At 42.0% G+C, this 27,169-nt stretch overlaps 1 protein-coding gene across 1 annotated transcript in view; it reads left to right on the top strand.

Moving 5' to 3' along the window:
* Window positions 1–24,853, top strand: part of RAP2A (RAP2A, member of RAS oncogene family) — a 35,425-nt gene extending 10,572 nt beyond the window's left edge. Inside the window, exon 2 of the mRNA XM_005287029.3 lies at window positions 21,086–24,853. Within this exon, the coding sequence (XP_005287086.2) occupies window positions 21,086–21,323 (238 nt within the window). The 3' untranslated portion in view covers window positions 21,324–24,853. The remainder of the gene's footprint in view (window positions 1–21,085) is intronic.
* The last annotated feature ends 2,316 nt before the right edge of the window (window positions 24,854–27,169 follow it).

Here is a 27,169-nt window from a genome sequence, read left to right as displayed (position 1 = left end):
AAATAAATTGCTTTAGAAAAGTATCTAAAAACACTGTTCTTTCCAAAATTTTGAGTTCATATACGGTGCAATGCCCAAAATGCACATGAAGCCAGAATAGTTGTGCTTTGTTATGGCCTGCTAAAGGAATTATGGGTAGGGAAGAGGAGGAAGAAATTAACCATCAGTCTAAAGGTAGGCTTTGCAAACATTAAGGGGCCTTGCAGCTGCCTCTCCAGCCTAGGCAGCTGGACTGAAGTAGTAAGTATGACTCTTCTTTTCCCCTATGTTGTTGTTGTTGTTGTTTGCTCTTGGATTGACATGAGCACTAATCCAGTGGTTTACCCCCATCCTAATTCTCCCCTTCATGTTGGTGTGTAGCCCACAGCTGGGTGCAGCTGCTTTGTGTAAAGAAGTTTATAAAAGAAACCTGAAGGACTGTAGCAGCTCACAGCCTTTGCTGAGAGTGGCTCTGATTTAACATTTGATTTCCCTTCTATGACTGAAACCCAGTTGACAAGTATTCTGGGCTATCTATCTATAGTATAGTATAGTACTCTGGGCTATCTATCTATAATGCCTCATCAGAGTGCCTCGCAACACTCCTGTGAGATAAGGAAGTACTATAATCCCTGTTTTACAGATGGGGAAACTGAAGCACAGACAATGCAGTGCCATCTACCAGAACTCAACCATGTTCTGCAGACTCTGGATAATACAGGGTACTGGAACATGTGATGCTATTTCCCCTGCTGTAGTCCTGTAGCTGTGTTCCTTGAGCCCACTCCGTAGCCCCACCATAGGGTGGTAACACCACTACGTAGGAGCCCAGCATAATCGAACCATCCAGCGTGCTTGGCAACTTCCTGACACTCAACCACAGAAAGACAAGAAGTAAAGAAAAAGCATTCACTCACCAGTATATAGGAGCCACCCCCCATTCTTGTGTGCTAATCACCCCCTCCACTGCGCTGTATTGAATTTCAGACTGTTTCAGTTTAAATCAGTTTTTCAGGTTTTTACAATCCCTGTTTGGTTTACTTTTAGCTGTTATGTACTGGCATAACTTAAGCAATAAAAGCCATTAGTCATAAAGAATCTGCAGTGCATGCGTGATACACAAACACATTTTCATAGGTTGTCAGTTCTTACAAAAGTAGAAAGGCACAGACAAGCTACAGAGTGCAGCAACATGGCACTTCTGTCACACACAAAAAACAATTCCAGTACTCACAATACAAAGAGACACACCAATGCAGTTAACCGCTGCACATTTTCAGACCCTAGATTCAAACACCGAACAAAAAGCAATCCTGACAGCATTGCCCTGGTGGCTTAGTTTCTGGTGGACAGCTTGATTGCTGCTCATACTGCTGAGCAAGTCTCTGTACCTCAGCCTCTCTCCTATTGTCAAAACTTTCTCCCTGACTCTCATCAGTATTGTACAAAATACAACACACACCTATTATCCAAGGCAAGTTTTGTTCTAGACATAAGACAACACTATCTAGTTTTGAGATGCTCAACTACATGCTCCACTGTCATTCTGCAACTATGGAGGAAATAGTTAAACAGTTCCCTTCTTCATCCTGTAAATGGCTTCATTAGCTGGGGAAGCAGAGGATAAGCTGGGTCTTCCAGGATGATCAGAGCAATCTCTACACCATTGATGTCCATAGTGATCCTGGGGGCAAACTCCATTATTCATTAAATTAAGCAGGTGTGATTTCCGAATGATCCAGGCATGGTGGACCTTTCCAGATCACCTGGCATTTATGTTTGTAAACCTACTTCAGTGGTCAGCCAGACCGAGGAGCACCTGGAGAAATACCCCTTTCTGCTTATAAACTCCAAGGCCTGATGAGAGAGGCAACTGATAGGCGCACATGGGTTCCATCAGTTGCCCAGTACCGTTCAGGAGCCCCCTACATCTCATGCCATCAATAATCTGAGCATTACCAAGCTTTATAACCCAGTTCACCAGTACCTTGGTTAACTTTCACCAGTGCGGTAGCACAGAGCTGCATGACAGTGGCCAGCACTGTCAATCTCTGCATACTGAATTGGTTGGCAGTGGGCTGGTAACAGTTGTGGGTGGTCAGCTTCCAGATAGCAATGATGAACTGCTTCTCAGTGGTTATGGGACATTGCATGCTGGTGTGCTGTCACCGCAGCAATAGGGTCAGTTCAGCACAAATTTCAAAGAAAGCTGCCTTTGCCATCCTGAAAGTCTCTCGCAACTGCTGGTCTGTGCAAATCTGCAGAACAATCCTCTTACATCAATCAATTCTGGTTTCCTGAGCCCAGAAACAATTATGCATTATGTGAAGCTGCTTCAAGAAGAACTCACATAGTAATAATTCTTTGGTGGTGGTGTCCTCATTCATCTGCTGCTGGAGAAGCCACTATTGTAGCCACATCTGCTTGGTGCTGCAGCAGTCAGTCTGAAACAAGCCACTCAATGCTGAGAGCTCTTATAAAGTACAAATAGTCTGCACATCTGTAGCTGATACCATGGGGTGCGTAGCAGTCTTGCACCCATATTGGCTGACAGCAATTCAAAAATGGTGCTAGTCCATCCAGAAATAGAGGAAGAATGGGATAGAGAAGGAGTGGAATCATGGGACTTTTTTGGTGTTTGACACCCTTCCCCCAATCCCAAAACTCCCGTGGCTTCTGCTATGCATTCCCATAGTACTCCCCATTGAGAAAAATCCCAGAATGCACATAGCAGAGCAAAGGACCGTGGAATACCTGCCTGATACGCTGAATGTTCAGTGCACTCCAAGCTCCCACTGTATGTACACAATGATGCAAGTGGAAAGAGGATATTGTTGTCCCATTTGCATGCTTAGTGTGGCTTACATACTGCATATCAACTCGGTGTGAGCTAAGGCTCCCATTTAGACAAGCCCTGAGTGACTTGCTGTAGGTCACACAAAGGCTGGGGCAAAGCAGGGAACAAACCTAGATCTCCATGTCCTCGGTTAATACCCTAGTAATTGGACCACTCTTCCTCTGTTGTGGGTTCTGTGCTCTAGTGAGGTTATGGGCTAACATTTGAGCCTAAGTGAGCATGATTATAAAAATTCAAAGGAATTTGAAAGATGTACTTGAGACTTTTTGAAAAATGTAACTAAAAAATAAAAATGCTGAATTTTTAGGTGGTCTTCTGCGGCTTGTAAATTTGATTGGTAGTGACTAGCTTTGCAATTATTCTGATTGTGCAATCAACTAAGTGCACAAAACTGTATTAATGTGACATTAAAATTGCCCAGTTAACATTTTTAAATGTTTGCATTGTTTCCTGATCTTTAAGACCTAATTTTTAAACCCAGGTCCCAAAGTTAGGCATTTAAATGAGCAGGTTAATCTTTCAGAGGTGCTGAGCCTTCCTGCATTCAGCAGTATTTATTGGTGTTCAGCAACTCCAAAATCAAGCTACTTATTTAGGTGCCTAATTCTAGACACCCAAGTTTAAAATTGCTGGCCAAACATTCTATAGCAATAAAACCACATTGCGCACACAACTTCTGTTCATGCTTTTCTTTGTAAATGTGTAGTTTAATAGACTTCTTGTAAAATATATATATATAAGTAAAGTATACTCTGTATGAAGAGTGGCTAAATTTATGGTGCTATGAGAACCTTTGCTTTTATGTTTCCTCCCTTTAAGTCTTCAACCATAGTGTTTCACTGAGAGCAGATTTGTGGACCTCACTGAAAGAAATTCAAGTGAAACAGAAGGTTTGCCTTGAGTTCTAAATGTGGTGAGGTCTATGGTCATTGTCTCTTGAGTTCTCTAGTATCTAGGTACAATTTATTAATCTTCTGTATGTCGTTCACTGGTCAACAGTTTCATGGTTCCAGTGGAATGTAGCTGTCCTAGGAGGTCATGGTTGCAGAAGGAGAGCGATCTCTCAAGAATGAGGGCCAGGCCCATGGAGGGTTTTAAATATCCAAATCAAGATCTTGAATGGGATTTAGTGGAGAGAAATTGCAAAGATGAGAATGCTGCATTGATGTGCTCACAGTGACCCTTGTTGCTAAGCAATTAGACTGTATCTTTTGGAGCTGTTCCAGAGTGTATGACTTTAGACCTGGCTATTTCATCTAATTAAAAATAAAGGTCATGCATGTATGCATTACAGGGGCTAGGTCTGAGTCAGGGAAAGGTGTAGTCTTGAAGATGGCACAGGAGTACTTGGTGGTCCTTGGTATCATGAGTATGGATGCATTTCTCCTGCCTGTGGACAGGATGAGTTCATCCTCCAGAGCTAAAAGTATTCTCTGTATCGTGGCCTACCCTGAAGCCTGACTGAGAGGGAGCTTGAATACTGGCAACTAAAACATGGCATTGGGAATAGTGTAGTTTTTTGGTGGTTTGCTAGCTTGCTGAGAAAAGACCTGCAAGCTCACTAGGATTGAGCAATGATTTAGTGTTGGCTAGACCATTGAATGTTAGCGTGGCTGTTGGACTCCTTGTCAGAGGAGGTGTTAGCAGTTCATTAGTAAGTGTGTAGGTATTCCCTGTTCTCTTACTATCTATGATGGACAGTGGTTAGTCTCTTGTGGTGACTCTAATTCCAGTCAGTGCTTCTATGACGTGTATGAACAAGGTTGAATTTTAGGAAGGAAGGTGGTGTTTCCGGTTCTGAGCTTGGCTTGTTTTTAGTGGCATGTGAGGTCATCCCAGATGTGGGTGATTTTCTCAAAAATGAGAAATTTTAGGGAGATGAGTCCAGTCCTGAGGTAACTGGAAATAGTCTCAGATTATGCAGTTCATAGTCTTTGAAAGTTCTGTAAGGAGTAACTTTACTACTTTTTATTACTGAAGACATGCTCTTTGCTGCCATTACACAATGACATAAGTTTGTAGTAATTCCTTGTTTGAGGCTGTGTATTGAATCCAGTCCTCCACCAATACCATTTGAGTTTTTTTCCTTTCCATATTTTCTGTTGTAGACTGTCCAAAAACATGGTGACTTAAGAGTGCTTATAGAAGCAGTTGGGGAGTGAGTGTAATGCATCACTAAATTTTCTGTTCCATTGCCTCTTGGTTGGAAAAGTTCCATGCATGGTCACTGTATTTATTATAGGGTTACCATACGTCCGTTTTTTCCCGGACATGTCCGGGTTTTTGGTACTCAAATCCCCGTCTGGGGGGAATTACCAAAAAGCTGAACATGTCTGGGAAAGTGTTCTTGGGGCGGGGGGGAAGAGCAGAAAGAGCAGCCTGCTCTCTCGGGACAGAGCTGGGTGCGGCGCGGGGCTGGCAGGCTCTGTGCCTGGCCATTGTGCACAGGCTGAGAGCGCCCGGAGCAGCCCGCCGGGAAGGTGCTTAATCAGCCTGGCTGCACCAGCGTCTGGGCCGCTGAGCACAGCCACAGCCTGCAAACGAGACGCCCTTGCCGGCCCCCGGACTTACCTCCCGCTGCCTCCATCCCCCCGAGGGGCAGCTCGGAGACACGGTGGACGGGGCACAATTTTGCAAAGCTCAACAAAGTGTCTGCTGGGATGAGCCGGCGGTAACCCTTTGGCTGCCAGCACGGGCTGCAGCAAGCAAACCCAGCTGCACAGATCTATCGGCAGCTTGTGGCGCTTTCGAAAAGTGTTGTGAGCTATTCAACCAAGCCACAGCTCTGCCCTTTGCGTTTTCTTGTCATTTACCTGGGACATTGGCCAGCAGCACATGGGATCCTTGTTCCTTAAGGCAGGGCTGACCCATGTGCTTAACTTTACACGTGTGAGTGGGCCCCCAATCTGAAGTTGAGTGGCTGTGCCAGGGTTTGCAGGATGAGGGTTTAAAGCAGGAGGCTGAAGAGGTGATCGCTGAGGGTTGTAGTTTCGCTGGGGTGCTCAGTTCACCTGCATGCACTAAAGTGACTAATAATCTAGCTTGTATTTGTTAATTTGGATTCAATCATATAAAAAAGAGTGCTAGAAACCAACGCTGGGCCCCCTGAAAACAATTAAATACACATCCCTATCAGATAGCACCCTGCTGCACCACAGCATATAGGATCATCCCCACCAATCAGTGTAGCAGCAAAATCATCCCTCATTTCACTCTGCCCTGACCTCACTCCTGCAGCTCCCCCCAGACACCTCAGCTCTGTGCAGCTGAAAAGCAGAGCTGCCCAAGCGCTACCGGCTTCACGGTTTGCCGGGCAGCCCCCAGATCTCCAGACCCTGCGCCCCCAGCCGGGCGCTTCCCCTCCCGGGCTCCGGCTGCGCTGGGGAAGCGCCCGGCCGGGGGTGCAGGGTCTGGAGATCTGGGGGCTGCCCGGCAAACCGTGAAGCCAGTAGCGCTCGGGCAGCTGGGAGGGAGGAGGGGGAATGTGGAGCGCTCAGGGGAAGGGGTGGAGTTGGGGCGGGGGCGGAGTTGAGGTGGGGCCAGGGCCAGGGCCCTGTGGAGTGTCCTCCTTTTTTAAGGTTTAAACATGGTAACCCTAATTTATTATGCACTTGCCAACAATGTGCATACAAAATTGCAGCTAGTTCTGGCATTGCTTGTAGCTAGGCCCAGCAACCCAACTGAAAACAAAAATATATTGACTATAATCAACCCTGATTTTAGTATTAAAGGATTAAAACTGATTTTGTCCTATATTTAATTTAGGACCACACACAATTAAGTGGCTGTATATGCCCCTTCCAAAAATATTTATAGTAGTCTGTCACAGTTCTTGAGGTAACTGCACCTCTGACCCCTTCATAGCCTCCTTGAAGGAGCCCCACATAGGTTTCTGGCAGGATCCTGCGATCCTTTCTCTCCCGACTTAGGCTGGACTTCACAGTAGTTATTTCAGCAGGTCTGACCTCAGCTCAGCAGCTGCTGTCCTATTTTCTGCAGAGCAGTGACAGGTTTAACCAGTGATGAGCCAGCTTGCATAAAGCAAAGTACTATTTATTCAGAATAAAAGCATTACAGAGAACATATCTGAAAACAATAAACAGCTGACTTGCAGGTCAAGCGTGGTGGTGATCCATCTTCCAGATGGGAACCATGGCAGGCTCCAAAGTATTTCGGGGCCTTTTCATAGTTTCATGTCAGTTTGTGGACTGGGTGAGGGTGACTTATGACAGAGTTGTCACTTTATATAGTTTTTGTTTACTAGGCCTCTTGAACCAGGTCAAACCAGTATATTCACTTCCCGTGGGAGGGAGAGAAACTTCTCTAGACTTGTTAATTAATGCAAATCCTGAAGGAAAGTATCTCCCAGTGACTTTAGTTCATAGAATCATAGATTTTTAAGGTCAGAAGGGACCATTATGATCGACTAGTCTGACCTCCTGCACAACGCAGGCCACAGAATCTCACCCACCCACTTCTGTATCAAACTCCTAACCTAAGTCTGAGCTATTGAAGTCCTCAAATCATGGTTTAAAGACTTCAAGGTGCAGAGAATCCTCCAGCAAGTGACCCGTGCCCCATGCTGCAGAGGAAGGCGAAAAGCCCCCAGGGCCTCTGCCAATCTGCCCTGGAGGAAAATTCCTTCCAGACCCCAAATATAGCAATCAGCTAAACCCTGAGCATGTGGGCAAGACTCACCAGCCGGACACCCAGGAAAGAATTCTCTGTAGTAACTCAGATCCCACCCTATCTAACATCTCATCACAGGCCATTGGGCATATTTACCGCTAATAGTCGAAGATCAGTTAATTGCCAAAATTAGGCTATCCCATCATACCATCCCCTCCATAAACTTAACAAGCTTAGTCTTGAAGCCAGATATGTCTTTTGCCCCCACTGCTCCACTTGGAAGGCTGTTCCAGAACTTTACTCCTCTGATGGTTAGAAACCTTCATCTAATTTCAAGTCTAAACTTCCTGATGGCCGGTTTATATCCATTTGTTCTTGTGTCCACATTGGTACTGAGCTTAAATAATTCCTCTCCCTCCCCGGTATTTATTCCTCTGATATACTTGTAGAGAGCAATCATATCTCCCCTCAGCCTTCTTTTGGTTAGGCTAAACAAGCCAAGCTCTTTGAGTCTCCTTTCAGAAGACAGGTTTTCCATTCCTCGGATCATCCTAGTAGCCCTTCTCTGTACCTGTTCCAGTTTGAATTCATCCTTAAACATGGGAGACCAGAACTGCACACAGTATTCAAGATGAGGTCTCACCAGTGCCTTGTATAATACTAACACCTCCTTATCTCTACTGGAAATGCCTCGCCTGATGTATCCCAAGACCACATTAGCTTTTTTCATGGCTATATCACATTGACTGCTCATAGTCATCTTGTGGTCAACCAATACTCCAAGGTCCTTCTCCTCCTCTGTTACTTCCAACTGATGCGTCCCCAGTTTATAACAACAATTCTTATTAATCCCTAAATGCATGACTTTTCACTTTTCACTATTAAATTTCATCCTATTACTATTACTCCAGTTTACAAAGTCATCCAGATCTTCCTGTATGATATCGCGGTCCTTCTCTATATTGGCAATACCTCCCAGTTTTGTATCATCCACAAACTTTATTAGCACATTCCCGCTTCTGTGCCAAGGTCAGTAATAAAAAGATTAAATAATCTGAAATAATTCCTGCAGGAATCCTATACTTTCCCCACTGCGTCAATACAATCACTAGCCTATAACATTTATCACTTATAAAATTGCTACAGTAGTTTGAGTGTTCCATGTCTGTAGCATCTGTCAGTCTGCTCTTACAAGAATGTGGTCTGTTCGTCACTTAACATATGTATAGTGCTTTTATTCTTTAGATTGCTTTGCAGACGTTAAATATTTAACATCCTGTGAAGTAGGTAAGTACTATTAACCTTTCTTTACAGGTGGGTAAACTGAGGCCCATAGAGAATATGATGTTCATAAGGCTGCATAAGGAATTCATTTTAGAGCCTGGATTAATATGCAAGGAATTTTTTTGTCCCCAATCCCTTGCTTAGATCATGCTTCATTCCCTAGAGCAGGGGTCTACGAATTAGAACTTCAGAATTTTCTTTGTAATTCTGCCATTGAGTTGCTGTGGGACTCTGGGTAAGCTACTTAATTACTCCTGGGGGAATTCTGCACCAAAAAAATTAAATTCTGCTTACAATATTTTAAAATTCTGCATATTTTATTTGTCAAAATAACACAATATAATCATGCCAATTTCAATTTCAATACAATGGATGGAGACTGGCAGTGGGAAGCATTGGAGGAAATCTCCAAACCTCCTTTTTGTAATAGTAATGTAGCTAGGTTTGATCCTTTATTTCTAGTTATTAGTCAACAAATACATGCAGCCATATGCTCAATATTGCATCATAGGCAAATAACGAGCAAGTGAGGGCTAGGGTATCAAACTCACAATATATATTGGCTACTGACCATCTCCAGAAATGTCAGTAGCAAACAGTTCATGGAGCACATTTTGATAGGAAATTTTTTCAGTCCAAAAATTTAGACCAGTTCTCACTAAGGTACCATAAGCATTTATAACATCATACTGTCATTTACAATAAAGCTCCTTTACTGTTACACCACTCTTGCAGTGTAAAAGAGCTTTAAAACTTTTATACCTGTTTTATGCTCCTGGGGGAATTGACTAAGAATGGGAACAATTCACTAACAATGAAAACAACTAAACAGGCAGGCTGCTACATTATGCTCTGTCTGAGGGGCAGAGCCTGCCTTACGCCAAACACCCCAAAGCCCTGTCCCTCCATGCTTGGCATGCCACAATAGCAAGCCAGAGGGACAGTCAGTCAGTCAGTCTCTCTCTCTCTCTCATTCTCTTGCTACCATCCCCAACCCCACATTCCTGTTGATGATTGACATCTCCCCATGCATGCATGCCCACCCTCCTCTCCCCCTGTGCAAGTGGGGAGGGGCAAGTGACTGCTTTTGGGGGTTCCCTTTGCTTCCCCTCAGAAGTCCCTTTTCTGTGGGGAAGCAAAGAAATCTGTGGACAACATGAATTCTGCGCCCACACAGTGGCACAGAATTCTCCCACAACTATGTTTTACCCACCTATATAATGGCTTTAAAAATTCCTTCATTACACCCATGTGAGGATTGCTTAATGAATTGTTGCTCCATTCTTATGCAATCTAACAGCTTCCAAGACTGTTGAAAATTTAAATGCACCTAATTGGTAAACTGGAATGAATTACTAGCATCACAATGTCTTTTTACAACTGTTCTTTATGGAGTTACCTGAGTAGCTAGAATAACTTCTATGGTTTGGACAGCTAAGACACTTAAAAGCTATGCAGGAATCTAGGTGTTTTAAAATGTGGGGACATCTTCAGTTGGTATAAATCTGTATAGCTAAGTGGAATGTAATGGAACTGTGCTGATTTATATACGATGAGGATCTAGCCCACAATGTTAAAATTGTGACACTACAAAATATAGAAAATTTTAAGTTGGGGAAAACGTTTTTCTTTGCCTAAGCTTCCCAAAGTGATAGAGGCAGGGATGCATTCTGCTAGTTTATAGATTCCAAAACCAGAAGGGTCGATTGTGATCAACATCTACTCTGACCTCCTGTCCAGCACAAGCCATAGAATTTCCCAAAAATAATTCTTAGAGCATATCTTTTAGAAAAATATCTAATCTTGATTTAAAAATGGCCAGTGTTGAAGAATCCACCACGACCCGTGGTAAGTTGTTCCAATGATTAATTACTCTTACTGTTAAAAATATATGCCTTATTTTTGGTCTGAACTCATTTGAAGAATTCTGTGGGACAAATAGGCTAGGGCACACAGTGTTCTCCATCTTGAGGATTTTACATTTTAAAACCTTCCACAGAATGCTAGAAATGGATATAAGGAAAATCTTGCTGGATTTAAAAGTAGAGTATCTTGCTTTTATGGATGTCTACCATCATATTCAAGCTATAGCAAAATTCACCTCAGTCAAGATGGGCATAGGCTAAATTACTAAATTGCGTTCTAAGTGGCATAATTTATAATGAACTACTCTGTGTTTGGGTTTGGCAAACTTAATTTACCATTTAATCTTTTAAGATAGCGTATCTCATGTAATCTAGTTTACTTAGCTAGGCTTTGATAGGATTCTTGCCACTAAAGTTGCAGAAGTCTAAAATGGAGATAGATCTTGGTTAGGGAAAGTATTTATCTGCAGACCTTATTTATAGTATCACTGTCTCTGCTAATATCTGTAGTCCTTTACAGCTCCTGATAAAAGTACAGGGAACACATAGTAACCGGAGGAAAGAATAAACTTTAGAGTCTGAAATAACACGCTAATGAAGGATTACAAGTACAAAACTTTCCTGATTATCATGAACACTACAGTCATTGATGTAAAAGTGGTATTTGAATTATTATTTATGAATAATGATACAGGGCACCACCAGACATTAAATAACCATAAATTTTCTTTAAATCCAAAGGCCACATGGTAATTATTCAGTTGCTTTAAATGTGCCTAAATAATAAGCAGTTGACTACATCCAGTAGAGTAGCATACATTCATAAGCGTATGATCAGTTATACTCACAGATGTACCAGAGAATAGTCCTCTCATCCTGGCTTGCTCCAGCATGATGAGACCGGATTTGATAAAGAACCTTCAGATTCATGGCTCTCTTTATACCCTTCAGCTAATCTGTTAGCTCTAGCAAAAACCTAGCCTGAAGCATTTTATCCTTGATATTTTCCTTCCCCCAAGACCTTCTTTTCTTTTCTTCCCTCCCTCTGCCCTTGCTTATCAGCAGAACAGTGGAAAGGTTTGTGCTTGTTTCGTTTAAGACCGTTTTTCTTTGCCTTGTTACTGCAGTCCTGTATTTTATCGGTTACTTTTAAACCATCCATCCTTCCCACACTATTTCTGGTCTTGGCTTATTCTCACAGTCTTACTTTATTTGCTAATTAGGGCTTTTGCCTACTGACTAGCAAATATCTTACTTTCTTAAGCAAACTGAAGCTAACTGTTTTTTGTTTTTTTTTAAAATTTCCTAACTATCCCTACAGAGGATTAATTCCAGTGGACCCAGGATTTAGCACTTAATAAAAGGGCAGACCCCACACTGAACCAGGGCTGGGGGTAGAACAATACAGTAGAACTTCAGAGTTACAAACCCCAGAGTTATGAATTGACCAGTCAACCACACACCTCATTTGAAACCGGAAGTACGCAATCAGGCAGCATCAGAGACCAAAAAAAGGGGGCAAAGTACAGTACTGTGTTAAATGTAAACTACTAAAATAAAAAGGAAAGTTTAATTTTTTTTGTCAAAGTAAAGAAACTGTTTCTGTGCTTGTTTCATTTAAATTAAGATGGTTAAAAGCAGCATTTTTCTTGTGCATAGTAAAGTTTCAAAGCTGTATTAAGACAATGTTCAGTTGTAAACTTTTGAAAGAATAACCATAACATTTTGTTCAGAGTTATGAACAACCTCCATTCCCAAGATGTTTGTAACTCTGAGGTTCTATTGTACTGGGCTAGGGAGGGCACGTTCCCAGTGGAGGAATAGTTTAAAATGACACTTCTAGCCGAGGAAAAGGGGGGATGAGTTGTATGTGGCACCAGGAAGTAAGGCTGATGCTGAGAGCTATGTCAGGAGTGACAATGGTTTTGTGAAGACTGCTCTAGTACCATGGACTTGGATTCCCCCACACCCAATCCCCCATGCTCTTTAGGAGCTGAAAGTCCTAAAAGAGATTGATTGAGCAGGACTAAGGGTACGGTTGCAGCTGCCCAGGTCAGCTGGCTCGGTCTCACAGGCTTGGGCTGCGGGGTGTAAAATTGCTGTGTAGACATTCCGGCTTGGGCTGGAGCCCAGGCTGTGGGATGGGACCCTGCGAGCATGAGCCCAAGTCAGCTGACCTGGGCTCTGAGACTTGGTGCTATGGGCTTTTTATTACTGTGTAGACATACCCAGAAACTGTTGACCCTTCTCTCATGAGATATGCACACTATCAGTTTTCCTCCTAGGTGAAGGATTCAGTATGTCTTTGCACTCCAAGATATACCAGACAAATCCTTTGTCTTTATTCATGAACAGGACATCCCCATCCTGTTTTTCTTCCTGTAAATGTCCTCCCTTGTAGTTTTCGCAATCTCTCAATTGCAGCTGGCCCAGTATTCAAATAGGCATACAGTGCAAGGCATACAATACACAAATGGCCAGGCAGGGAGATGGGTGTAATTTACCTCCTGCTTGAAAGGAACATCTCTGAGGTATGTCATGTCCTGGCAACCTGCCTTAAGAACATAATATTTGAGATATGTATCTATTCCGGAAATTATGTGTACACACATTTCACAATGATTATGACAACCACGGGAATGCTCGCTCTCAGGAGAGACCACACATGCTACACTTTGAACTATTATGCAACTATCCAAGCAGGGGATCTCTGTGCACCCCCTCTGTGCACCCCCTCTGTGTCCTCTGCCAAGTGGCATCAAGGGCGTCACAGAGCTCAACTCCCATCAATGCTAATGTAGGGCCCTATACGTTCCTAGATCAGATTGAACTTTTATGCAGAAAAAAATTCTGCATAGCTAGTTGGATGTGTTTGGCTCTGTTTTGAATCATAGGACTGGAAGGGACCTCGATGTCATCTCGTCAGTATTTTTTGAAATATGGACAAAAATGAATTCTAGAAAAGCTGACAGATTTGTCTGCAGTGAATGATAGAACATAAAATTAGGTCAACTCTGTAACAGTTTTTTTGTGGTTGATTGGTACTGGGTATTTTCAGAGTTTAAAAAAAATTATCTCTTTACTATCAGGCTTGCTATATGTCACTCTTATCTCCTTCTGTGAAGAAATTTCACTTCATGTCATCTTTTGACAAGTCAGTTACAACTGTGATCCAAAGACTGAAAAGTAGCTGGATAAAAATTTTCAGACATGGATTCAGTCATTGGGCAGTGTTTTCTATCTCCGGATGTACCTTTTAGGTGGGGGGGGGGGGGAATATAAGCAAGCAGCAGCCACCACCAATTTGGTCAATTTAATGGACCCTCTCTATACACACACCTGATAAATTTTAAAAAATCTTATATCTACTTTTAAGATGAGGTAGAATGTGGAGCTGTCAAGTGGTACCATTACCATAGCAATGGGGAATAAACTGATACAATCCACACATTAAAGTGCCCACTTCTGAAATATTTTTGCATTCATTTCTCTTGAAATAATACAGAGAGCCATTAAATTTAAGACACAGAATTGGATTTCTTTGTGACCTCCAAAATACCACCACAACAATCTACAGGGTAAAACAAAATCTGATAATAAATTTGTACAGGTGTCATTGAAATGTAATACCAGTGGTGACATTTCTAGTCAATATCATTATCCTCTTGTTCATCATTATGATCTCTGTCGAGAATTACCGCAGACTTGGTTGTCTTGGCAAGCGGAGTTATGTGCAGGGACGTTTGTTCTCACTACAGGCATAATTGATTTTTCTCAAGTTCTTCTTTATGGTGAGTCAGTTCTGGATGTGTTCTAGGTTTTTTCAAATGCTGCATAAGAGACTCTGATTGCCCAGGGAGAGTAGTGACTTTTTTTTCTTTCCAATTTCAGTGATTATTTCTTGTGATGTTGGACTGTCTGCAGACTGTGCTAGAGTGGTAGTTCAAGCCATTGAATGGAAGGTATTCTTTCCATCCATGATCTCTACGTTGATGTCCATATTATCTAGGGTTACCATATTTCAGCAAGCAAAAAAGAGGACAGGAGGAGCCCCACCCTAGCCCCGCCCCCATCCTGCCCTAGCCCCGCCCCTGCCACTTCCTCCCACTTCCCACCCCCCTCAGAATCCCCAACCCTCCCCCCCGCTCCTTGTCCCCTGACTGCCTCCTCCTGGGACCCCTGCCCCTAACTGCCCCCCAGGACTCCACCCCCTACCTAAGCCTCCCTGCCTCTTGTCCCCTGATTGCCCCCTCCTGAGACCCTCCCCCATCCTAACTGGCCCCCTAGGACTCTAACCCCTACCCTTATCCACACCCACACCCCCAGACAGACCCCTGGGACTCCCACGCCCCATCCAACCACTCCCCATCCCCTGATAGCCCCCCCCTAGATCTCCCGACCCATCTAAACCCCCCTGTCCCCTGACTGCTCCGATCCCTCTCCCCACCCCTGCCCCAACAGCCCCACCCTAACTGCCCCCCCAGGACCATACCCCCTACCTGTACCCTGACTGTCCAAAACCTTATCCACCCCCCCCCCCGAAAGTCCCCCCGTCTCTTGACTGCCCCCTCCAGAACCTCCCTGCCCCTTCTCCAACCCCCCTGGCCTCCTTACCCTGCCACTCATCCCGGCATGCTGGGCAGCAGGGGAGGAGGAGCTCCAGACTGCTGGAGGTGATCTGTGAATGCAGGGAGGGAGGGAGTGATCTCTGCTGCAGGGGAAGCGGAGGAGGGGCTCTCTCTGGCTGTTGGAGCCCCATGTAAGTGGCACCATCCGGCCGGCTGCCCTGTTAGCCGCGCGCGCTCTGCATTGGGGGGGGGGGGGGGGGAGAGTCTGGACATTTACAAATTCCCCCTGGACGCTATTTTTAGCTCAAAAAGCCGGACATATCCGGACGAATCCGGACGAATGGTAACCCTAATATTATCAGCTCCTTCATGGATGAGATTTCCATCAGCATGAAGTGGTTCAGTTCCATTTGGAATGAACACACCTCCCTGGAGTCTTTCTACTTCATTTTTTTGCAGCACTAGTGATGAATTTCTTCATCTCATCATAATTGTTGCAGAATCCATGAAGGTGGGGTATGTCAATTAAATTGTGAGATCCAAATTCACAGTGTAGCAAGGTATATATGCAGTGGTGTGATAATTTTGGGACTGTTAAATATTGTACACTCCACAATTGAGACACCTTCTTTGAATGGTCTTCTAAAGGAGATACTCATTGCTGACTGAATTAGATGCCTCTTTATTAACCAAAAGACAAACTTCTGTACCAACTAAGGCAGAAAAGTAACTGACCTCTGTAAAGTTCAATCACCTGGCTTTGGATAATATTCTGAGGCTCTCCTTTGGCTATTTTAGACCAAAGGTTTGAAATGGCATTACACAAAACCACTTGTTCATTTCAAAGCTGTTTATCAGGCTCACTTGCCAGAAGAACATCGACAAAACATTTGGATGACTTAAGTTCCTGCTTTAGATTACTAGCAGCTTGGATAACATCAGCTAATTTTATTGTGCTGCATAGAACAATGGTAGACTTTCCTTGTCCTTGCTGTGCATGTAATGGAATTGCAGAACCATATATTTTTTTTTTTCTAATCTTGACTGTAATTTGCTATTGGAATATCTTGCAGTTTCTACATCTGAGGGAAATAGGGATTTATATCTTTGTAGCAGCTTGGACCGGAGAAGAGCCTTCTTGTTGTACATAAGATCATTGTCTGTTCAGTCAGCTGATAAAATGCAGTGTCATAAGGTGACTGTAGTGTTGCATTGTAACTAGATGGTTTTGCCTTAAGATTTCATTTTACTCAAGTAGGAAGAAAGCATGTTGAGTGATAAACTGCATCCTTAGCAATCAAGTCTTCCATAGATATTCTTCAGAGGAACTGACATGACATGTTGTGAAGAGCCACCTCCCTTAGATTGGTTGCTCTCCCAAATGTTTCCCTTTTATGAAGTTTGTCTCCTTTTGTGTGTGTTTTCTCAAGCTAACAATGCAAATGGACCAGTTCCTGGAGGACGTGCATGCTATAGATGTAGGTGAACATGATGCTCTCTGACCAGATTAAGAGTCTGGGTTCTTTCCTGGGTTCTCTACAACTCTGACGTGTGCCAAATTCTACTTGCTTATGTATTTCTGAAAGTAGCCCCTATGATAGAGTATTGGTGGCACATCATCTAAACTAAAAAATTAATCCAGTGGCCACTAGTACAATTCATCTCTCCTGGCTCCTGCTGCCAACATCACCGAAATCTCTCCAGCACTGGTGCCTCACAGTTTTTTGCATTCTTTTGATTTTCATGACTGCATTTTTCAAACTTGTGGAGAGTCTTTTTCTCTTTGATGTAAGCTTTAAGGGGCTCATATCCTCCATGTTTTCATACACTCTCTCTTTCCTGTAGAGGTAAAATTCCCACAGAATGTTGTTAGCATTACCACCGCCACTACCATCATTTTTCATCTTTGTGCAAGTATACAGACTTGTGCTAAATTAGATCTCTGTTAGTATCAAACTTGACAGTTTTGTTTAGTGAGCACTTTGATTGAAGCCCGCTGTGTATTGTCCTCTCTAATACTAATACTGATCTGTGCATAAGTGTCACTGAATAAAAAGCTAGTTTCTGGAATATTTCAAAGGCTGGTACTGCATGTCTGGGTAAGGGTACAATTTAGTCATGGGTATTCTTAGTAAAAGTCATGGACAGATCACGGGAAATAAACAAAAATTCACAGCCTGTGACTTGTCCATGACTAAGGCTGCGATTTGCTCATGGAAATCATGGAGTCCGTGACTTCCAAAGACCTCCATGACTTCAGGCAGTGCTGGCTGGGAGCTGCAGGATCCCCTGCTGCCTGTGGTGCATGGAAGCTGCGGGGTACCGAGAGCTCCCCCACCGCTTCTGGCCACAATGGACAGCAGGGGGAATCCGCTGCTCTTGGCTGCCGCAGGTGGCAAGGGGGAATCCCTGCTGCTCCATGGATTTTTTTCATTACTGCCTATGACCTGTGACTTTTTTTCTAAAAATACCTGTGACAAAAACTTAGCCTTATCCATGACTTATACTGTAAATAAACTTGTCTAATGCTGCAGGGTGGGCTAGCGGCACCAGTTGCCGCCTCTGGCCACCACTGGGATCACTGCTCAGGCGGTCTCGGGGGCCAACCGCACCGGTTGCTGCTCTGGCGGGCCACGGGGCCACTCCAGTGGCCAGCCAGTGTGGCTGGTCCCGGGGCCACCTAAGGTGCTGGCTCCAGAGCCAACTGCTTGGGCGGCCCTGGGGTCAGCCACACTGGTCGCTGCAGAAGTCATGGAATCGATGACTTCCACAGCCTCCGTGACAGACTCTGCACTATGCATGGGCAATTACAAACTCCAACCTTCTACCAGGCAGGCTAGGTGCTACGTTGTATGTACAAAAGCTTACAGATGGAGAAGCATTACATTAGGAATTCACATACATTTATATCTACCTACTATGTGGTACAAACTATGGGCACACAATCTACTGCTACTCTTGCACAGCCTTCAGTGTGAGACTGATCTGGTCAGGAAATTTCAATTGAAAATACAGAAAACTATTATAACAACTTGAGATATAGTAATAAATATAAGAATATGCAATGTGAAAACATTTCATGCAAGAATTTGTAAAATGTTGATATTTGGCATTTTTTGCCACATGCTAAACAGCTTCATTTCTGGGGGGAAAATATTGCCCATGTAAAACCAATAAAAATCTTTTAAGATATTGTAGTCATAGTCATGTTTTAGTGTTTCTGGAACTGTGCAAAAAATGACATGAAGCAATGAGAATGTCACCTACAGGCATGTGGCACCACTTGGCCGTGCCACCTCATACTTCATCTAAACTTACATAAATTAAGCTTTCAAATGATGTGGATGTGTGTATGATGGGTACATGAAAGTCCAAAAAACAGGGCCCTTCTTGGAGAATTGCTGCACACCTAATAAGCTAACATTTCTGACATTCTTACATTTTATACCACATTTTTCATCTGGAAGGATCCTAAAATGTCTTTAAAATTCGGTGAACTGGTATTTAAACTATAAACCTAGATCACTTCATGCAAAATTGAAACACAGTCATGTGCGGTAACAACTGTTCAATAGTGCACAGACCTGTTACCCAGCAATGAAGAACAAGAAGTCAAAAACACTTTTCATTTAGAACTACAGAAGGAATTTATGTAGCACTTAATTGCCCAAGTTGGAATTCTTTAACGTGTTATTTCCTAATACATGTTAATTTGCTTTGTAGCACAAAGCGATGTCTATAGAACAGGTTAGTTCAGTGTTTTGCTGTCTTAGATGTGTGGGAATATAACTGGACAGGAGTAAAAGTCCACATAGGGTGAAAATTGAATAAGTGTCAATGTCTCTTGATTTGGCTACAAAGAGCCTGATCATGTAACATCTGTAGGAGTTGTCAGTACCTCTCAATCTCAAGATAGAGAGTACACCCATTTTGAGACAGGCTTTAGCATATCGTTCTGCAAAGACTTCACTATGTACATAGTTGCTTCTGTAAAATCCTTGGTCCTAAACTTAATCTAGTAAAGCAAGGCTCTATCTTTGTGCCTTTATCACATTATACTGTAAATGTTTGCCCTAAAATATGCATTTCAGTGCATCGTCATTATAGAGGGAACTGGAAGCAACATCTATATTAATGCTTCTCTCACAGTTTCCATTGTAAAAAATTCTTGAAACCTATAACCCCTCAAATATTTGCCTCAGGCCTTAGAAATTTGACAGGGGAAAGGGACTGTGCCTCTTCCTTCTCCCATCAAATTAGTTTGTTGCACATAATACAGTTGTTCGTTCTTTTTCTTTTCTTTTCTTTTTAGTATGTCACTTCACAATTTGAAAAAAAATTGTCACACTGAAAAATGGTCCTCAAAAGTTAAGTAATGCAAGAATTTACTTTGCATAGGCAACCTGAATTCAGCCCCATAGTGCCTATGCATTATGACAGTCTCTTATCACATGATCACCCTGTTTCTCTGCAGGACCCAACCTTGTTCCATGGGCTGTGATGGGCTGTGCTCACATGATGGGCTGTGCTCACAGATTTGTGTAGTGAATAAGGCTGATATCTGTAAGATCTCTGTTATACGCTATAGAGTCTAGTAATTGGAAGGTATGAAGTGAATGAAGCTGGGGAATGTAGGAAGTAAAAGGATGGCCTAGTTAAGGCAGGTGAACACAACACAGGAGAACTAGATTCTGTTCCTACCTTTGTTGCAGAGTTTCTGTGTGATACTGAGCAAATCAGTTAAACCAGACTTTTCACAGCCCCCCACAATTGTGTTCCTTTTCTCAGCCCCCATGAGGCCCCAGCTGTCTTGACTTTCAAAAGTGCCAGGCACTCATAATTATGTAATTGGGAGCTGTCGATGCTCAATACCTCTGGCAGTAAGGCAGTGTCATCTGAAGAATGAGTGCAGGGTTGGGAATCAGGATGTTCTTTGTCTAATGCTGACTCTCAATGAATCATTGTATGGCCTCAGGTAAATTGCTCTGAATGTGTTTCCTCATCTGTAAAATGAGGCTAATACTCATCACCCAAGGAGTTGTGAGAATAAATTCACTTACGTTTCTGAGGCAACTAAACATAACAAAAAATGACACAGAAATGGGTAATGCTGTATTCAGAGCAGGGTTTGGGTGCTGTACAGCAAATAAACCATAGGACCCACATTGAATTATGAGGGTAAAAAACACTGAATAGCTGTCTTTCATTGAGCACCATCCATCCAGTCCACTGAGTGTGGTGCAGGTCCTGTGGGAAAAATAATTAGCAGTTGTGTAGTTAGACTGTATCATAATGCATTCACACCAGGGGGCCGAATTTAAAGTAGTCTGTGCATCCTTATTCTTGCACTTCCTAACTTTTGAGTGTTTGACACTGCAGCTTTAAGTAACTCTCTTTCACAGTGTGTTCTTTGTTTTGTCTGAACTCGGGTGACTAGCTTGAGTCTGCTCTGGAGCCGTAATGTTCACACTGCTATTTTTAGCATGCTAGCTTGAACTCAGCTATTGTGAGTCTTCCTGGACTGGAAGGCGTTCTCCCAGCTGCAATGTAGACATAAATTCATAAAAATTGGAGGGAGGCTTGAACCTCCAGCCAATCCCAAATCCTAATCTGGACTGTGTTGGAGTGGGAAAAAATTTTGTTCCACACCAAAAGAGCTAGGGTTGTAAGTGTTCCTCACTGGAGAGAAAATTAAGAGGCAGAAGCATTCATTAGAAAACTCTGAAGGGGGGTGCTGCAACAAACTAGAATGAGGGGAAAAAGCAAAAGCTTGTGTTGCGTTTCGAACTATAAAATAGGTTTTGATGAATGACAGAACTATTTCTCATGGTATGCACTGTGTGTATGTGAGAAAAATCATCTATTTTAAGGAATCTTAATTCTCTTTTTGTTTTGAATTATAGGTATGAGAAGGTGCCAGTAATTTTGGTTGGTAATAAAGTGGACCTGGAGAGTGAGAGGGAAGTATCTTCAAATGAAGGAAGAGCTCTGGCTGAAGAATGGGGCTGTCCTTTTATGGAGACCTCTGCTAAAAGTAAAACAATGGTGGATGAGCTCTTTGCAGAAATCGTTAGACAAATGAACTATGCAGCTCAGCCAGACAAAGATGATCCATGCTGTTCTGCGTGTAATATTCAATAGCATTAAAAATTACCTAACCTGGACCTAATTTGCAGAATTTTTGTAAGATGGTAAAACTGTCTGCCTCATTTCCTGGTTTGTGGGTTACTTGGAATAAATCATAAGTGAAGTAACAACTTTAAGTCAGAGCTGAGCATTGAAAGTCAATCACTGTCTCTGAACATAATGGGGTTAAACAACTACAACGTCTCACCCAATACCCCCTTGTGCACGTACAATTTCGTCATAGACAGTTGATCTACAGGGTGATCTCAGTTGAACTATATGTATTTGCATTATGTCAGACAGCAGCAGCTATTTCATACATTAGAAAATTCCTGGTGATGAAAATTGAAACCGCTAGAGAGAAGACCTGTGAAGATGATGTGCAATTAGCATATTCTATACTGATGAACACAAAAGGAGGGAAAAGCCTTTCAGTTTCGATATACTGAATTTCAGGAGTTGTACTTTTGCTTGTGGCCAAGTTTACACAAACAAGTATGTTAATTTCATCTGAACTTCTGACAGTTTTACAGGCAGATATGATCTACAAGACCTATAAAGTTCTTTTTTTTCCCCCCAAAATTGATGCAATTTCTACACTTTATCCCATCTTGTGAAATAGAAAGCACTGCATCAGTACTTGAAAGAAGAGAGAGAAGATCTGAAAAACTAATAGCTAGTGAAAAAACACGATATGGCATTGGAATGTTTTAAATCTTCCACTTTGCTGCTCAAGAATGGAGGATCACTTCAGGTTTTGGTCAGACAAAAAGCCAAACAAACCCTTTGTTTACAAAGCAGGAAACATCTTTATCACTTTACTGAACCAGGAGGAAGCAACTGTGATGAAAAAAATCGCTTAGCCTTACTAACAAGGAACACTTTAATAGATTAACTAGTACCATCTTGTAAGGAAAACAAAGCCATGTTGCATCCAGATGTTCCCTTTTGCAGAAACCTCATGGGACAGTATGAACATCCTGCATTTTTAAGTTTGCTAAAGAAGATAATTTCTTTCTCGCCTTTAAGGGCTAAGTTTTTTTGGTGTGATCCCTAACTAACCTTTGGAAATCAAGTTTGCTATTTCATAGCTTTAATGTTGGCAACTTTTGTTAATTGAATAACCATGTGAAATCATTTTGGCTCACAGGAGGAATATAGGTTATGGTTCTACTTTAGGTGAGAAAGGAAAAAGCTTTTGTGTAATTGCCTGACACACTATTCAAAGATTGCCCTGATTATTAGGGTATCAAGTAGTGGGAGCAAATATTTTGTTTTGCAAGGGTGCTCGATCTCTGACATTCTAGTTTTCCTAGCAGTGAAGTATTTATCATTTGCATGAGTAATGGCACAGAAATATCTATTCTGAAGTCTTACAATCAAGTATAGAAAAGTTTTCAATCAAAACATCTAAGTTTTATATGTTGGAGCGATTGTCTTGAGCTGGACCTTTTATAGATAAAATTTGGTCATCAAAATGCAATATCACTGAGCCTGTGGTCTAAATACCACCATGCTTTTATTAGTTTCTCAATCTTGTGCAGTAACAGTGTAGTTCCTTGTGTGTAAATGAGTGAAAATGGGTGCATGTGTTCGGTGTGTGCGTGTGTGTGTATCCCTTAGAAATGCTGTAATTGGAGTTTGGTTCTGACAGATTTACCTCCATCAGCAGAACTGCTTTAAAAATGCTCTTAATCTTTGAAATGAGAAACTCAAGTATAAAACAGCTTCACAAAATTTCTTATATAATATAGTAACATTTTTAATCTTGTTCAGTGGGTGACAGCTAACGGAAACATTAGTGATGGAAGAGAACTTGCCACCACTGCCCTTAGTCCTTGAAAAGCTTTTCAAGAAAACAAGGATGTTAAGTCTGATAAACGTGAGGCCCTACTATTCAGATTTTTCTAAATCCTTGTAATGTAGGTTTTTCCTACTAGCTGATTTCCACAATCTTGGATGTTGTTGCACCTTTTTCACATAATATTAACCATGTGTGTGTGTGCATAAGCAAAATTTGAGACTTGAATCAATGGTATCTTCGCTTCCTAAAATACCTAAATGGAGGAGGGGTCTAATGAAACCATACAATCTATTAATAAAATAGGCAGCTTGTCAATTTGAGACCTACTGCCTGAGTGCTCAAAAACATTATCAAATTTGATATCAATTTACAGTGTTCTACAAAATGTTAAGATCTTATATAAAAAATTGCTGTGCGACCAATAAAGTGGTATAAATAATATGTATGAAGGGCCTAAGTTGAAGTGTGTAACATAAAACATATGGGCTTTTAATTTAGGAAAAATTGCACAAGTAAAATTCTAAACAGAAAATTGTAATAAAAAAGATACTTCCGAGACCTGTTTTTCCTTACCATTTTACATTTGTAATGTCTAAGCAACACACACATCAACACACAACATTCCAGGGACATGGCAGGGGGAAATGTAAATGCTCTTCTCTTTATTGTATAATTCTAAGGAGGTAGTTGTGCACTATTTGTGTTTCCACTTCTATGAATATAGTGGAGCTTGAATCAATGACAGTTGCATTTGGCTAAGATATTTTTGAAAGCATAAGGATAGCAAGAGGGTAGTTAAATGAGCCACATTCAAGATGAGTGGCCACCTGGAGAAAGTCAGTGGTGTCTTGGGTCACCTCTTACTTTGTACCCCGATCAGACTAGCAATTATATAGTGTATGAACGTTTTTTATAACATGCCTTAAAATATTATGGTTTGATCCAAAGACCCATGTTTTCTTTCGCTGGTCTTGTAGAGTTTTGTACTTTTCTACAAAGACAGCATTTTTTAAGTTTTATTGATATATATTTTTTTTTTATGTTGCAACTTTCATTCTTTTCGGCTGTGATAATGGTAGTAACTGTTTGCTCCCACTTTTAAAAAGTAGGTAAAATTAATAAATCAGCATCAGATCAAAAGTATTACACATGGGGTTTTTTATTAGAGCATCAAAAGCAGTTTTTGATGACTTTCTGTTCTGGCCAACAAGTAACTAGCCTCTCTCTAACCCCAGTGCTACAGTTGCCATCGCTTTTCTGTGGGAAAACTACTGGTATTTGCTTTCGTGTATAAAGAATGTTGCCTAAAGATGTCAGCCATTTGGTTGGGGGTGGGTTGTGCATGTTTGGTTTTCTTTTTACCAGTGTAGAATCAAAATACTGGTTAGGCTTTAATGGTGAAACTCTGCGACAAAGCAAATGTTTGACAACAGCAGGAGGCTTTTATCTGCATTGTTGTGCATCAGGTCTCAAGAATGATTGCAGTGGGTTTTGGAACCAGGCTTAACGGTATTGATTTGGGGTTTCCCAGAGGTGAATAAATATATTTCACAGTTAATTGTTGAACTCTAGTACAACTGGCAACCTATAGATGGAGCAACAATTTATTGTTTTGTAACAATGTCAGTTGTTAAACCTTGATGTTTCAAATAAAAACAAGAATTGTACATAGAACTCAATGCAAACTCAGCAGTTGTATTTGGAGTTAAATTATTTTAACAAATAAATTTATTTAATGAAACCTGCCTTGGATTTCCTTGTATCATACAGTTTGGTTTTGTCAAATAGCTCATCCAAAGCCAATTAGAACCACTTACTTCTAAACAGCACTAAACAGACCTATTTAGAGTTCCGGAGACGCTCTCCTGTTGAAATGTTCTGTTGATATAAATTGAATGGATGCAAGCAAATACTGTTATTTCCATTTTCACATATGCACATATACTGTAGCCTCACATACACTGCTACTGGATAAAATATTAAGACAAAGTGTGCTACAGGAAAAGGCCAATGGATTGGAAGCTTATTAATGTACATATCTCATTCTGAAAGGTTGAATAAAGATTGCTGTAAAGTGTACTAAAATGATGTAATGAGCTGAACTTGGTCAACCATGAAGATGTAATATCCAGAAATAGTTACTTTTATTGTATAAAATTTGCAATGGGTTAACATAAGGATTGATCATGTCAGCTGTCCTATTGATGACTGGGCTTTTATTTTATTTTTTTAGTCTTGCATTACTCTACAAAATACATTGTGTTAGCAAGTATTTCATTATACATCTCTGCAATGATAGCTATATTTGAACAGTCATGATGCTAATGTTAACAGGATTGTTCTAGATAATTGATGTGGATTAGCAGTTGCATCTTGGTGCTACTGACATGACTATAATGTATTGTGTTTGAACTTGATGGGTGGTGGTGGGGGTGTTTGTGTTTTGTTTACAGGTCATGTGGGTTTTAAGGTGCCAAAAGTTGGAGGCTGGTATTCTGTAAGAACTCTTTATTCTGTGGACAACACTGTGAAGATTGACAAATTATGTTAATTTACTCAGCCTTCAGCTGCTCTAGTCACTGATAACTGGCCCATTCATTCTGTAAACCAATTTCCAGTGCATCTTTGGCTAAAACTGGACAACCCCTGGCAACATTATATTAATTTAGTAGAATCCTTGGGTGGGAGGGGGGTTGTATAAAGGAATAGCCACATGGGTGTTACTGACATTTATTGCACTGTTCTGAATAGCTAAAAAACACAACATGCTATAGCACTGTGTGTGGTTTTTTTGGAATGCAGGAACACTTGTTTAGATTATGATATTTGAATTTTTTCACTTGTTCTGCTGGTTCCTTCTGGGAAAACTTTACACTGTTTTTCAATTTAAAAAAATCTGTCACATTTTCTGTTTTCCAGAGATACTCACTTGGCAAGCCTTGGCTTCCCTCACTTAGGTCGTATAGTGACTGCTTGCTCATCTTCAGAGTGCTGAACTATTCTAAAAATGGCCCATAGGAACATCTCTCCTATCCTTTTAGGTGCTATGCTGCTTTATGTCCTCTCTCCAATGTAAGATCAGTCCCTTTCAGACTGCATGTAAAGGAGAAATTCCCACGGTACTAACAGGGCTTTGTGGGCTGTGTGGCTCACACACTGACACCCTAGAACAGGGGTTGGCAACCTCTGGCATGTGACTTGCCAGGGTAAGCACCCTGATGGGCCGTGCCAGTTTGTTTACCTGCCGCGTCCACAGGTTTGGCCGATCGCGACTCCCACGGGCTGGCTGCAGTTTGCTGTTCCAGGCCAATGGGGGTGGCGGGAAGCGGCGCGGGCCAAGGGATGTGCTGGTTGCAGCTTCCTGCCACCCCTATTGGCCTAGGGCGGCAAACCGCGGCCAGTGGGAGCCGCGATCGGCCGAACCTGCGGACGCGGCAGGTAAACAAACTGGCCCGGCCCGCTAGGGCGCTTCCCTGGCGAGCCGCCTGCCCGAGGTTGCCGACCCCTGCCCTAGAACATAGTAATACCTTGCCATCCCTCTTTGCAACTTCTGAGTCTATTTTAATAAACATACTATTTAAGTTTCTCATGTGAGGCTTCATTGTATTATGCATCCAAAGCATCAACCAGTAACTGCTCCGGGAGGAAATGAATTGGCAGATACGTTGAGTTGTTGGGCTCTCTAGCCCCTGTTGTCCATGCTCACTGATATCATGTGACACCTTATGTTGTCAAAACATCTGGATTTTGAGCCTCATTGCTCCTCAGTTGAGTTTCTCCTTTGGTTCTGCATGCCTTTGGTGCCACGGTTGTTTTTCTTCTCTTCCTGGAATTGAGGAATGAAGACACCACTAGCAGCTTCAAGAAGTGCCAGGATTGTAGTTTTATTTTCTTTTTGTTTCATCTCTGTTTTCATCACTATGGTCTGAATATCTTTCAAATACAGTTTACCCTGAAAAGTGGTTGCATAATTATTTTATTCAATAGGCCTGTTGCCTGTCTATTCACAATTATACCTGTATGTTTTTCCTTGGTTTTTACTGCTGTTAGTCCTGCA

Source organism: Chrysemys picta, chromosome 1 (assembly GCF_011386835.1).
Source record: "Chrysemys picta bellii isolate R12L10 chromosome 1, ASM1138683v2, whole genome shotgun sequence".
Classification (NCBI taxonomy): domain Eukaryota; kingdom Metazoa; phylum Chordata; order Testudines; family Emydidae; genus Chrysemys; species Chrysemys picta.
This window is presented reverse-complemented; position numbering and strand designations above follow the sequence as displayed.